Source organism: Scyliorhinus canicula, chromosome 25 (genome assembly GCF_902713615.1).
Source record: "Scyliorhinus canicula chromosome 25, sScyCan1.1, whole genome shotgun sequence".
NCBI classification, from domain to species: Eukaryota; Metazoa; Chordata; class Chondrichthyes; order Carcharhiniformes; family Scyliorhinidae; genus Scyliorhinus; species Scyliorhinus canicula.
The window spans coordinates 16106339-16121544 of NC_052170.1; the positions used below are offsets into that span (position 1 = coordinate 16106339).

Genomic DNA, 15206 nt, shown 5'->3' on the forward strand with positions numbered 1-15206 from the left:
TGAGGCACTCACACTCCACCTCTTTCCATTGCTGAACATCTACAGAGTGGGTCAGGGTGTATGTACAGGATCACACCTCCAGCACGTGGCTAAGAGCTAGTCTGGTTCAGTCAGACAGAGTAACCACACTTAGGTTAGCAGAGAGTCGAACTTATAGAGAACTGTGCTAACTGTGCTGCTGGTTCAATAAACCCGACTGAACTAACTTCAAGGTCTGGAGTATCTTTTTGATCTAAGCTGTATCCAGTTGCAGCCAGTGTTAGACCCGTGCACCTAACACGACAGCACGAGGGGAGGATTTGCCTTCGCGTGGCGCATCTCGTGACCACAGAGCGTCCTGAATCGCTTGACTGCCGTCTGGGGACTTTTGAAATGTACCCCTGCTGTAATGCAGGAAACGCAGTCGCCATTTTGCCCACTGCAAGGTTCCACAGAGGGTGAGGTGATAACGGGCTGGCCATCGGTTTCAGTGACGTTGGCTGAGGGGTAAATAGGATTCCGAGGTCAACTCCCCCGTTCGCCTTTCGAATGGCGTCATGGCAGCTTGTACATCCACCTGCTTCATTCAAAAGACTGCTCCTCTGACAGCGCAGCGCAACACTCCTTCAGTCCTGCACTGGAAAGTCAGCCGAGAGGTTTGAGCCGAGGTTATTTGGAGCAGGACCTCTGAAGAAGATGGGACGGGAGGAACTGGAATCGGCCACTCGGCCCCCCCGAAGGAGCTCTGCTACTCAATGCGACCACAGCTAATTTGCATCTTAACTCAATCCCCGGACATTGGCTCCAGACCCCTGATCACTGTTGTGTTGGAAAACGATTATTTGTGTTAGCACTGGTTGGTTTTTGAGGGAAAGAGTTGCCCTTATTAGAGGTGAAGTCTTTTTTGTGAAGAGGTTTTCCCTTCTATCCGGAGTGGCCTGACTGTGATTTATATGTTCGTCACTGAACAATAATTGAGGCCCAGGGTGGCAGCAGGGGCTCCTGGGTATGCAGGGGAAGCACAAAAATAATCATGTTCAGGCCTTGGGTGAGGATTCTCGTGACCACACGTGAAAATGAAAAATGAAATGAAAATCGCTTATTGTCACGAGTAGGCTTCAAATGAAGTTACTGTGAAAAGCCCCTAGTCGCCACATTCCGGCGCCTGTTCGGGGAGGCTGGTACGGGAATTGAACCGTGCTGCTGGCCTGCCTGGGCCTGCTTTCAAAGCCAGCGATTTAGCCCAGTGTGCTAAACCAGCCCCTAAAAGGTGTCCTTAAGAAGTCCCTCCCTTAACTTCGGGCACCCCTCCTCCTTTTGAGGTCTAATAACCCCAGATCCTCCCCCCAACACCCCCTCACCAGTCTTTCCCCCGGCACCCCGATCCCCTACTATCCATCTCTGCCCCCCCCCCATCCCCCCCCTCGCCCAAAGCCCTCCCTCCCTGAGACCCCCAAAAACTGACCTCTTGCTCGAGTCCAGGGAATTCGGCCCTGGGGACTGCTTCCCACCGGCGAGGGTGGGGGTCTTCCAGTCCCACCAATGGCGACCCCCCCCCCCTCCATTAGCAGCATGTCCCTCTGAGGTGCGGCAGACGATCGCACAAAAAGGCCGTAGTCATCAGTGGGACCGGAAGGTGGCACGGCTGGTCAATGGCAAGCTTACGCCACCATCGGGAAACATGCCACGCGGGGAGTGGGGAGGCCGAAAATCCCCCCCCCCCCCAAGGAGCAGAAATATTTAATCACCTCTGCCACTTTGTCAAAAGTTCCTGTTTAATTGCAATTGCTCACCTATTTGTAAAATAAATGGTTTAGCAATTTGCACTCAAAGGGACTTCAGCCAAACGTGTTAATGAGTAACTAATGTACAGAGGCCCGGGGGAGGAAATTAACAATTAAGAAGTGGTAACCATAAAAGTTATGGAGTTTTATGGTCGGTCGTAAGTCCAGGGACATGAATATAGGCCCTGTTCGAGTTAGAGTCTGGTCAACTTCCAGTCTTTCAAACCTCGATAATCAGACTTTAATATTCATTACTGTCAGTAAAAATGCTTCAAGTGACCTTGAGTTTATAAATGGAGGTAACAGAGGACGTAAGCGAGCAAGTGCGGAAAACCATTGTGAAACCGGGCCTTCCCCAGCTGTAGCATTGAGTCCAACGCTCGGTGTCAACTCTTTGGAAAGCATGCCAGCTCATGGAGAGGTGTTACAGAAAGGATTCGGGTTGCCAACGGCAATGCATTCCTCGCGATTGAGGGTAGGCGGTGGTCTCGTGGCATTGTCACTGGACTAGCAGTAGACCCAGGGTAATGCTCCGAGGATCAAGGATCTAATCCCATCACAGTTCAATCAAAAAAATCTGGAATTAAAGGACTAATGATGACCACAAAACCATTGTCGATTGTCGTAAAAAAAAAACTCACTGGTTCACTAATGTCCTTCAGGGAAGGAAATCTGCCGTCCTTACCCGGTCTGGCCTACATGTGACTCACAGCAAAGTGGTTGACTCTTAAATACCCTGTGAATGTGGAAAGGCAATTAGGGGTGGGCAACAAATGCTGGCCTTGCCAACGATGCCCTCATCCCATGAATGGATAAGGGGGACAAAACAGGACTTCCCCCACCCACTCTCCATTAGCCGGCCAACACATCCATCTTTGGGAATTGGAAAGTGACATTACCCAATTGGATGATGCTCCCCCCCCCCCCCCCCCCCCCCCCCCCCCACCGCCCCATGTCCTTTTCAATATTCGAATGGCTGCTAAAGAGGAAAGTTCAATGAAAATGACAAAAAAATAAATGTCCTGAAGATCTGGGGCTGAATTCTCCGCCGTCGGGATTCTCTGTTGCGTCGGCAGCTCGGTGGTGGGGTGGGGGGTTTCCTGACGGCGCGCGGCTGCCCCACGACGGGAAACCCCATTTGCCAGCCGGTGAAACGGAGAACCCTGACGGGGTGCCACACCCCAGAAATCCCGCCCCTTATTCCTCCAGGGCTGTGTACACGGCTGAGTTTGGGCAAGGTCTTCAATTCTTGGGAACCCCAGGCCAATCCTTGAGGGGTTGGCATCCCGAGAGGAGGTTGATCCCAAAGGGGGCCAGACAATGCAGCGGCCTGTAAAGACTGGAGAAAGTGGCATTTTTTTTCCTTTAAGCAGAAAAAAAATCAAGGGGTGGCGGTGGGGGGCTTTCGAAATAATGAAGTGTTTTGATTGGGTAAATAATAAGAAGGTGTTTCCAACGCAGTAGGATGTGGTAACCAAAGCTTGCAGATTTGTGGGAATTTTTCCAGGAGCCAGGGAGACATGCGGAGGACCTATATTTACACAGCGAGTGGTTATGATCTGGAACGTGGTGAAAGCAGAATCGAGAGTAACGGGGAATTGGGTAAATGTTTGAAAAGGAAAAAAAAAGGGGCGGGGAGGGGAAGGGGAGGAAAAGGGCTGTCACAGGCATGAGGGGCCGTTTGTCCTCCTTTTTCTTTTTAACTCCATGGCACTGCTGCTCTACAGGACCGAGTGAGGGCGCACGGCTGACTGATGCTGTTTCCCTTCCCCGTCTTGTCACGGACCGAATGACCTTCAGGACTCCTTACCCGATTCCCCGTCCGCGAAATTCCGATCAGGAAGACCAAATCGGCGACAAACAAGCTCAGGCACAGGTGAATGTGGATGGTCCGCCTTAACTCTGTCACAGACTGGCAAGTGGCAAAGGTGGCGATTGCCAGCAGCAGGCACACCAGCGAGATGCTCAATCCAACGTATGTGATGACAGTAACCTCAAACACGTCTGGAAGATCCTGCGGGCACAATGCAGGAAGATCAGGCGTCAGGATTACCTCAATGAGTCCATGCTTCTTCGTACCTGTGAGAGAAGTGTTAGTGGTAAACCAAACAGACGGCTAAGGAAGTGACCACACCAGGAAATCCCGATGAAACAAAAGTTGCGGACGACACAGAATCGTTCCCGTTCGAAGTGTGTCATTGGCACGGTTGCACTGTGGTCAACACATTGAGGGAAGATAGTGATGAAGATAGTGGTGAAGATAGTGGTGAAGACCCTGGACCAGTGATCCAGGGACCCCAGGTAATGCTCTGGGGACCTGGGATCGAATCCTACCGTGGCAGACGGTGAATTCAATAAAGAAATCTGGAATTAAAAGTGTAACGATGACCGTGAATGTTGTAAAAACCTGTTCCTTTTGTAAATATCCTTTAGGGAAGGAAATCTACCATCCTTACCTGGTATGGCCTGTATGTGACCCCAGTTGGTTGGCTCAAGGTGATTAGAGGTGGGTACTAAATGCCGGCCTAGCCAGCGAGACCCACATCCCATGACTTATTTTTTTAAAAAACCACTTCCACTCCCTAGGCCATTGGTGGGAAACGTAGGCTGGTGAGTGGGCCGCAGGAGTGACCCCCCTTCATCTCAGTGGGCTGTGAGATTGAGATCGGCCTTGTTCACTCCCCGTGACTCCATGAATAAGATTAAATATATTTAATACACGTCAAATCTTTCATCGGATGTTAGATAAAATGCTTAATCGTTTGCACATCAATAGAACATGTAATCAACCTCAAATGGTAAAAACAACAGAAATATTTACACTGTGGCCACAGAGGGAGCGGACGGCTCTGACAGCCAATGGCAGCGACTCTAACAGGGGCTGATTTAGGCCAATGGGCTAAACTGCTGGCGTGTAAAGCAGAACAAGGCCAGCAACATCACTTCAGCCACTATACGGATGGAAATCAGCAGAATGTGGCGACCCTGCACGTGGACAACGTTCAACAAAATGTCCCGTGGGGGCCACACTCAGAACCCAGGTGGGCCGTATGTGCCCCCCCCCCCCCCTCCCATGCCACAGATTGCGACCTTTGATCTAGAGTGTGGTGTGCTATTATAATTACATTCTTTGCGCCATCAAATGGCATTTGAGGGCAGCACGGTGGCGCAGTGGGTTAGCACTGCTGCCTCACGGCGCCGAGGTCAAAGGTTCGATCCCGGCCCTGGGTCACTGTCCGGGTGGAGTTTGCACATTCTCCCCGTGTTTGCGTGGGTTTCGCCCCCACAACCCAAAAGATGTGCAGGGTGGGTGGATTGGCCACGCTAAATTGCCCCTTAATTGGAAAAAATGAATTGGGCACTCTAAATTTATTTTTAATAAAGAAAAAAAAATGGAATTTGAATTGAACCCCAGAAAACCTGCATAACTAACGTAATAACAGCTAGGCCTTTTTGGGTGACATCAGGAAAACACTCGTTCATGCAAAAAGTAATGGAACTCTGGAGCACCTAGAAAGATATGCCACTCGAGGGAATCAATTGAAAATGTTAAAATTGATACCCATAAATTGTTTTTGTCGGGTAAAGGTTGAACCAAGGCAGGTGGATGGTGTTAAAATGAAGATCAGCCATGATCAAATTGAATGGTGGAGCAGATTCTCTGTCACTCTCTTCCCCGGGAGTGGTGGGGGTGGGGGTCAATGAATATTATTAAGGCAGAGAGATAGATTGCTGAATAACAGCACGGTAGCATTGTGGATAGCACATTTGCTTCACAGCTCCAGGGTCCCAGGTTCGATTCCGGCTTGGGTGACTGTCTGTGCGGAGTCTGCACATCCTCCCCGTGTGTGCATGGGTTTCCTCCGGGTGCTCCGGTTTCCTCCCACAGTCCAAAGATGCGCAGGTTAGGTGGATTGGCCATGATAAATTGCCCTTAGTGTCCAAAATTGCCCTTCGTGTTGGGTGGGGTTACTGGGTTATGGGGATAGGGTGGAGGTGTTGACCTCGGGTAGGGTGCTCTTTCCAAGAGCCGGTGCAGACTCGATGGGCCGAGTGGCCTCCTTCTGCACTGTAAATTCTATGTAAATTCTATGATAACAGGGAGTCAAAGGTTACCGGAGTAGGGCAAGAATAAGAAGTTGAGGCCACAACCAGATCAGCATTGGTCTCATTACTGGCAGGGTTGACTCGAGGGGCCGAATGGACTACTCTTGATTCGAATGTTAGGTTAGGTGCTGTACGAATATTTGAATGATTCCAATGCAGTGTACAGCAACTTAGTATTTCAGACTTATATGTGTATAAAGTTAATACAGTCCAGAGTACCAATAGTTGCAAAGTGCTTTGACAAGCTTAACTGCAGAATCACAAGGAACTTGACCATAATTCATGAACACAAAGGCTCAAAAAGAGGTCTGTGATTTTGTTATGTATAAACCAGCAGAACAAACCCTCCCTCAAGGGAATCCGAGTAGGAATTCCAAATCCCGGCACTATCTGCCTAATAACTGATAGGTTCGTTCTCAATGCAGAACAGGGGCCCTCCCTGACCACTCCATGGCCAGTATTCATCTCCAATTTGGATTGTTGCGTCATTATTACGTCGCTGCTTGTGGGATCTCGCTGTGCTCAACCCGTCTCCTACGTTACTCCAGCGGTAACACACTCCAAAACCGCGGCATTGGCGGAGCAGCAGTGGAAGACCACGGCATTGGTGTTACTGGACCGATCGGGAGGCCTGGAATAATGTTCGAGCAGGCACGGGTTCAAGGCCTCCCGCGGGAGTTGGAGGGGTTTAAAACTCAATGAACAGATCATGAATGAAGTACCGGCCTTGTGAAGAACGATCTACCATCCTTACCCGGTCTGGCCTACATTTGACTGGAGGCCCCAACATCAATGTGGTTGACTCTTAATTGACCCCTCACTGCGACTGAGTTGGCACTGCCAGCTCCTCAAGGGACAATAAATGCTGGACTTGCTCACGTCGCTGCAGCAAACAAAAGATGCCATCCAAATGGGAGTTTTCCCTTTCTGCTTCCCATTTGTTAACACTGCCTGTGCGCCTTCGCTGTTGACGTATGTCTCCCTCCGTGTTTCCTCCTGATTTTTTTCCCAACTTCGCCGGCCCCTCACAGCCTCACAGTTGCTCAGCCTCTCTTGGCCTTCTTCAGAGCCCACTCCTACAATCCTACCGCCTTCGATGGGACCAGGACCCCCGTTGGCTTATGCAGCGAATCATCCCGGACATACATACCTTCAGAGCCAGCAGTACAGCAAAGCTGGAAAGGTGAAGCGTTCGGCACACGGTATGTGTTTCGTTCGAGGTCACCAACTTGCAACCTTTGGGAGACCAGAACTTTCCTCGCGCTGTCCGATTCCAGTAGGCGCACATCATTCTTGAATTGTCTTTATTTGCCTGGAGAAAAGACAAGGGAAGCTTTCAGGAAAAAGACATCCCATTCTCAACATCCCTTAGTTCCCTTCATTAGGCGTCCGCCATGATTGGCTGAATGGCCTAATTCTGCTCCTACATCTTATGAACTGACGATTGTATTCATGGCCCATTGTATTTTCCCAGATCACAGAGGTAATTTTCTCTGCCTCTCCCTCCCCAGGCACCCAGCTGCCTTCCCTCCACTTCGAAAGGCACAATAATTAATTGAAAACCCCTCAGCCAGAGATTGTCAAACAACAGCCAGTCCCGTTGCAGGTAGTGGGCACATTGGCGCACGGTGGCACAGTGGTTAGCACTGCTGCCTCACGGCGCCGAGGACCCGGGTTCAATCCCGGCCCCGGGTCACTGTTTGTGTGGAGTTTGCACATTCTCCCCATGGATCTCACCCCCCCTCAACCCAAAGATGTGCAGGGTAGGTGGTTTGACCACGCTAAATTGTCCTTTAATTGGAAAAATTAAAAAAAACATTGGCCCAAGCATTATTTTCCCACCACGCGTGGCTCTTGGCTTTAGATGGTTTCACGTGTCGGCGCAACATCGAGGGCCGAAGGGCCCGTACTGCGCTGTAATGTTCTATATTCTATGATAAATGATTCAGGTTCCAGTTGATCGAGTTTAAGGGATTTTCCCCTCTCGACACTGAGTAAACAGGCAAGGTGGGGGAAGGGGGGGGGGAAGAGGTAAAACAAATCATGAGGCGCGGTGGAGCCACTAACCCATTGCCCGCCATTTTCCCTGGGTCGGAAAAAAAGGCGGGCTGTGCCCAGACTCGCACATAAAGTGACGTAGGGTTGGCCATTTAAGTGCCTGTTCTAAACACTGTTTTCCTGGAGGTTGCTATTTTTGTCAAGGTGTTTGGGTCCCTGAAAGCTGTGCGATATCACACCAGGTCAAAGGGGCCAGTTTAGCACAGTGGGCTAAATAGCTGGCTTGCAATGCAGAACAATGCCAGAAGCGCGGGTTCAATTCCCGTACCGGCCTCCCCGAAGAGGCGGCGGAATGTGGCGACTGGGGGCTTTTCACAGCAACTTAATTGAAGCCTATTTGTCACAATAAGTTATGATTATTATTGTGAACCTTGTGGGAAGCCTATTGTAGAGTTGGGAATATATTTTAACTGGTAATTTTGAAATATATTGCCAACTTCACCTGAACTAATTAGATGTTGTTTGAAAAGTTAAATATATTAATATTGCAGTGATTGATCACAGGTATCTGTCCTTAAAGGCATTAAATTAGTCGGCACCGTGTAAGGATTCAGATGCTTAAAAGTACTTTATCCAGTGGATATCATCCTCTTTTGAATTCAACAATATGGAGAAATTAATGTGTTTGGAGGGGAGGGGTTATTAAGTTTGATGCTCACATTGATCTAATGATGAGCCTTAGAAGCACTTTTTCAGTACCCACTATGTACAGAACCAATGTGTTGCACTGACAAGTCTTTTAAATATTCATGAAATAAAGAAATCAGCTGTTCCAACCCCCCAAAAATGCTCCTTTTAAAATCTAATTCAATCAAACAGTTATTCATACTCCCATTGGAAAAACCTTGAATCCACTTAACATCCCTGAAAATGACCAAATAAACAAACAGGCACTGAAAAAAATAATTTACGAAGAGGTGAATTTATTACAAGCTCACAAAACTGTCAGCGAAACTAACCGCCCTACTGGCAGCTGTATTCTATGATCCGAGGAACAATTTCGAAACGCACCATTAGTCAATGAAGATCGCGAAATGGTGTCTCACGAACCTTGGTAAGGCTGAAGGTGAAGGTTACTGCATGGGTGCGAAAGGTTCTCAACTTGCTGTTTATCACTGCTGTTAATACAGCTGAATTCAGCACCATCCTGGGTGGATTAGGTTTAGTGATTTCCTCTTCCACTTCAGTGTTATTGCCCAAAATGTTTGTCATGTTTTTGTGAACGATTAAGGCAACGGTAGGTATCTGTCTACCTGTTCCGTAAAAGAAAACAAGAGCGAGAGAACAAAGCTCAATTACAATTGTCACACCAACTAAGTTTCACTTTCAACCCCTTGATTATTATCACAATGTGTTGTTTCTAAAAATATTGCGCCGTAGGGCTTTTTACCTCAAAAGGCCTCAGCTTACAAGATACCCAAAAGCTGGCTCCTCGCAACAAGGCACTCCACTGGAAGTGTCAATAGAGACTTGGCCACTGGGGTGGGAGTTCAACCTCTGACATTCTGGATCAAGGGTGAGTGCTACCCACTGAGCTGATTTGATAACAATTTGTCATTTTCAATCAGGACGGGGGGGGGGGGGGGGGTGATTTGGTGGCAATGTCACTGGGCTACTAATCCAGAGGCCCAGGCTAATACCATTGGGGACATGGGTTCAAATCCCACCAGGGCAGCTGGTGGAATTTAAACTCAGTTAACACAAAGCTAATCTCAGCAATGGTGACCATGAGACCATCATTGATTGTTGCGAAGAATCCGCCTGCTTTACTAATGCCCTTGAGGGAAGGAAATCGACCAGCCTTCCCTTGTCTGGTCTACATGTGACTCCAGATCCCCAGAAATGTGGTTGATACCCAAATGCCCCCTGCAATGGCCACTCAGTTCACGTGCAAGTAGGGTTGGGCAACAAGCCTTGGCCTTTGTCACCAACGTTCGCAACCCATGAAAGAATAAAGAAAACCAGGTATACCCTGGATGGAAGGCCTGAGGGAAAACAGGAATCTTGGGAAAGAATGTGGGCAGTCATGAGCAATTTATTACCTTTTCTACTGAAGCAACATTTGGAGAATCCGAGCTGCAGTCAAGACCTGGAAGCCAGTGTTAGGTCCTCTAGGAAAGAGCCTGAGGCCTACTCCAGGGACGGGCAAAGGACACCCCATAATTGTTCTATCCCACTACGGTGTGTGGCGGACTTCCAGATGGGGCTGTGTGCGCACTTCCTCCCCACCAGTTTGGGGCCTTAGGCGGCCATGTAGTGCCTGAAAAGGTTCACTAGGTCGTTCAATTTTTCAATTGAATTCCATTTAACTTGGTTTTTTTGCGACACAGTGCCCCTGTTAACCTATCAGAGGTAGACATGGCAGCAGTTATTAATGATATCTTACCAGATGCCCGGCCAGCAAATACAACTTGTTCAACTTCTATGGAGTTGCCCTCTGCCGATATCCTTATGGGTCCTTGAGGGTTCCTTTGACGCCTTATTACGATTTCTAAAAATTCAAGAGTTGACTGTTAATTCCTTCTGTTCCAGCTCCTATATTCTTACTTAAAGGCCTCAATTCACATCCAAATTTCTCTCCAGCTATCAGTATTGCTGTGTAATAAAATGGTTTAATTCTCTTCTATCTCTGCAAGCTCTCTTCAGATCCAGGTGGGAAGGCCTTCCTCCCTGTGTGTGTAAAAAGCCATGCTCAATGTTAGTACATGTTCATAGAATAATAGTGATGCTTCTTTGACCGTGGGCTCCCTCACTCATAAGGCCGGATCTTGCCAGAGTGGCAGTGGCCCTGACGGTGGGGCGGGGAGCCGGGGAAACTCCCAGTGGGCTCAGCTGATGAGCTGCCACCGGGGCTCCATTCCAGGAACGGTGGCCACTGCTGGAACTGCGCCCAGCCGAGAGACGCATTGATCGATTCTGTCCTTGGGGTAAGATAACTGGAGTTGGGCTCGTCGGGGAGCGGGGGAGGGGAGAGAGATGAGGGGAAGGAGGGGTTGGTAAGAGCAAAGGGGGTTGTTCTCATGGGGTCATCCATTGACACCGAGGGCTTCCTCCAAGGGTCACTGATTGAACCCAATTCAGGGGAGCCCCCATTCCGAGCCCTCAGGAAGAACACTGGGGTTCACCAGGTGGGCTATGCATTCAACAGAGAGGGCTCACTAAACGCTGAAAAAAAGTCACGGCCACTTTAAGGTGATCCTGGGCCGGCAGGGCCATCCAACATCCTCCCTGCGGTTGAGAAAATGCCATGGTGGCAAGAAGGTGATGGCCATGCCAACTCTGCCCTTCGATCTCTCGGCATGTGCCTTCTCCCATTCTGCTTGCTCAGGTCCCTTTAAATTCGCCCCTTGGCCCCACTGGTCTTCCACGGATGGACCTTTCATCAGTCTAATCTGACCAAGGTGTTTAAAAAATTAAAGAGATTTGATAGGGTCCACCCGGAGGATGTAGTGGCGGGAAATCAAGAACAAGCGGAGATAGTCTTCAAATCACAGAAGAAATCAGGAGAAAAATCGGGAAACATTTTTCATCGGGAAGGGTGGTAAAAATCTCCATCTACCTCCCCCACCCCAAGGGCCGTGAATGCTGTGGGAAGACTGGACCTCTTATGATTAAGATAGTAATACTTGTGTCGGGTATGGTGTTAAGGGACACGGAGAAATGGAAGGTAAATGGAGATGGTGCACAGATCAGTGATGACCTGACTGAGTGGCAGAGCAGGAGCAAGGAGCGGAATGGCGTCCTCCTTGTGTTGTTCCTTGTGTCTTAATAAAGCTCGTAGTCTCAAAGGTGGAGAAGATGCTTTATTGTGAATTTGTTCTGTCTTCAGAGCTTAACTTACAGCTACCTCAAATGCTGCCTCCCTGTGTGTCTTGCTCCCAGTTCTGTGAAGTGTGTCCTCACTTCCTGTCCCTCTGTATTTATAGCTCTCCCGTGCTCCCTCTAGTGCTTGCTCAGTTGTATTGCATCTACACTGATACACAATCACCACACTCCTGTTGCTAATTTGCTTAATTCTAGTGCGTTTGCAGCTTGGCATATATGAGCATATATTAACACGTACACTGCACTATTATGGGGCGTTGATAGTATTGCGACAATGAGTGGAGTTTCTAGTTAACTAATAATGGGGAGGGGTGGAATGATGTGTTGCCTAATCAGGGATTGGAAAACCATTCGGCCCATTACCAGAGTCCAGCATTGACTTTCGTTCTTCACTTCGTTTCGATGGAGTTTCGACGAGAGACATCAGAATATTCTCCGCGTTATCCAGGAACTGTGTACCTTTGCCGTTCTTTCCCGATGTCCTGCTGATCCTCGACATGTTCTTGTACAGAGCCTCCATTTGGCAGGAGCTCATACACTGTTAACAAGATCGAGAAAGGGAGCAGCCATTTTAAAAATGAATATCGACATCGTTGTACTCCAAACACTCGATGCAGCGCCAAATATCGGCCTGCCACGCACATTCACCAATCGATCTCCGGGTCTGGAAGTCTCCTTCCGTTGGGATTTTCCATTCCCGCCGACAGCACATAGGTTTCCCGACGGTGTGGGATTGTCAAATCCCATTGACAGGCCGCGGGAGTGGAGAATCCCGCCTTGAGTCTCCACTGTGACATCAACTCAATCTGGCCGCACTTGACCGAACTACTGCAGAGAGAGAGTTAGGAAAGGAAGTTGCGGGGAGGACACATAGAGTTTGCGGAGGGATTATAAACTGGTTCAGCCAGTGGGAAAAAAAAATCTGGCAGAGCGTAACTGGGGAAAACGTGAGATTGTCCACTTGGGCGGGAAGGTCAGGAGAGCCGAATATTGTTTGAGAGGAGAGAGAATTTGATCACTCTGCCATTTGTGGCTGAGCTTTCAATCGCCCAGCTTTGGAAATCCCTCTCTGAATCTCTTTGCTCCTCTACCTCACTGTCTTCCTGTGAGACACAATTTTAAACCCGCCTCTTTGACCAACCTTCGTGTCATCTGCCCTAATACCCCCTCTTGAGGCTCTGTGCCAAATTTCGCTGCATTAAGCTCCTTGGAACATCTTATGATGTGAAAGGTGCCATATAAATACAAGTTGTTGTTGTTTCAGTACGTCTCGAAGCACTTGACTGCCCATAAGGGGCTTTTTAAGTCTAGTTCTCCCTCATTTCCTCTCCTAATCGATATTCATCTCATAGCCAGCCTCACAAAAACAGATTTATCTGCCTTTCGCCACCTTGCTGCTTGTGGGATCTTTCTGTGCACAAAATGGCTGCCACGATTCCGACACTTACAGCAGTGACTGCCCTTCGAAGGGACTTCACCGACGGTAAGCTATTCACAGCTTTGAAAACCTATAACGGGGGGAGTCCTCACGTAACCATCCCACTTCCAATTCGAAGGATTCAATTCTATAAGCTTTCCCTCAAAGGTTGTGAGCTTTGTTTCGGAGGCGAGCAGAAGACGTGATGGAGGGAGGCTCTTCCGGAGCGGCGAGTGGCGTCACTGCCCCGGAGCCAGACGTTCCGGGTTCGAGTTCCACCTCAGGGTTTTGACGGGCAAGGAGGGTGCGTTGGTAACCCGGCCAAGCAAGTTGATTGTGCCAACTTGCAAAATCCTTCCAAACGCACCAACGGCTGGCGGTAAGAGCTGGGGGGGGGACTCCTGGTCAGCCATGATGTGGAGTGACGTCCCTCAAGTTATAATCCCCTGGCGACGGACGAGTGACCTGCTCCAGGAATTATTAGCTGTGGAAATGGTCAAAAGGCTGCCTTAGTGACCATTAGGTGCGGGAAGAGAATCGTGTCATGTGAGGGTACCTTTAAGAAATGGGCGTTTATAAATGGGTGTTTACTACTGCAGTGATGTCAGAGTGTGGGTGGAGCTGGGCTGTCTGTCAGCTTTTTACTTTCATTTTAGGCTGTTTGCCGCAGGGTGTGTTTTAGTTTCATTTTCGGTGTTGGAGCTGAAGCCAAACAGAGCAGGTGTACTGTTGATCTCTCTGCCATGAAAAGACTATCTCTTGATCATTGGTGAATTTGGAATTATAAATGTTTTCAGTAGTGAATGTAAACCTAATGTGTTTCTGTTAAAAGGTGTTTCTTCTGTCTTCTGGATGTTGTTTGGGAAGTTATTAAGGATTACTTAGTGTTGTATTCTTTGGGGGTTGTAGTTGAATTGATGGTTGCTAAGATGTTCACTGTATGTTTTAAAAAGGTTAACTTGAGTTCATAGAATAAACATTGTTTTGCTTTAAAAAATACTTTTCCATTTCTGCTGTACCACACCTGTAGAGTGGGCCGTGTGCTCCCCATACCACAATCTAGTAAAAGTTGTGGGTCAGGTGAACTCCATGATACACTTTGGGGTTCTCTAAACCCTGGCCCATAACAATTGGAATTGGAATACGTGACGTAGAGGGTGAGCTCAAAGCTGGAACAAATGGGGTCACAGTTGATCATTCTGAATGAAACTCGAAGTCAAAAGAAAGTCCCTCCAGCAACCACCTGTGCCCTCAACACAGCGGAGGTCATAAAATAGACTCCGAAGACAAGTGTTTGCCTCCACAACAGTTGACAGTAAAATCGCCCAAACAGAAGATGACCACAGGCTGCTTTCCCCTTTGATGGGGGGGGGGGGGGGGGGGGGGGGGGGGGAGAGCTGACTGGAGGTGATTTAACCTGAGGATGAGCACAACTCAGGCGAAGAGCAAGGTTGAGAACCTTCATGAATAACCTCAGCCGGTACGGGAACTGAACCCGCGCTGTTGGCGTCACGATCCAGCTGTCCGGCCAACCGAGCTAAACCGGCCCCAACAGTCAGCAGTTGGAGACTACAAGCATAGGTCTAGACTGAGATGGCCAAATGATTCAAAGTTACGATGTCATGCTGCTGTTTCTGGGATCTTGCTGTGTACAAACTGGCTTCCTGTATTGCAGCGCTGTCTGCACTTCAAAAATACTTCATTGGCTATGAAGTGCTTTGGGCTTGAGATCATGAAAGGCGCTATCTAAATGCAAGCTCTTCCTTTGTGTTCCTCTGCGCTTTATACACTTACCATTTGTTCGGATACTGTTGAATTGGAAACGCCAGCCTCCTTGTTGAAATAGCAATTATATTCACATTCTGGGATAATAAAGGCACATGATTAGTGTCATATGGTTCATTCCTGAACTGACCACATAAATAAATCCCCCATGGTTTCACGTTTCCTGTAAACCCACATTTCATTCTGAACAATTATTAGCTCCTGAAACCAAAACGAAAATGCTGGAAAATCTCAGCAGGTCTGGCAGCATC

General features: G+C 48.6%; 1 protein-coding gene across 1 annotated transcript in view; it reads right to left on the reverse strand.

Annotated features, from left to right (window-relative positions):
• LOC119957243 (adhesion G protein-coupled receptor E2-like) overlaps nt 1-15206 on the reverse strand; it is a 66408-nt gene that overhangs the window by 13856 nt on the left and 37346 nt on the right. Inside the window, exons 5-10 of the mRNA XM_038785088.1 lie at nt 14965-15032; nt 12117-12291; nt 10315-10419; nt 8979-9181; nt 7021-7182; nt 3574-3777 (exon numbers count right to left, since the gene is read on the reverse strand). Coding sequence (XP_038641016.1) covers nt 3574-3777; nt 7021-7182; nt 8979-9181; nt 10315-10419; nt 12117-12291; nt 14965-15032 — 917 coding nt within the window. The remainder of the gene's footprint in view (nt 1-3573; nt 3778-7020; nt 7183-8978; nt 9182-10314; nt 10420-12116; nt 12292-14964; nt 15033-15206) is intronic.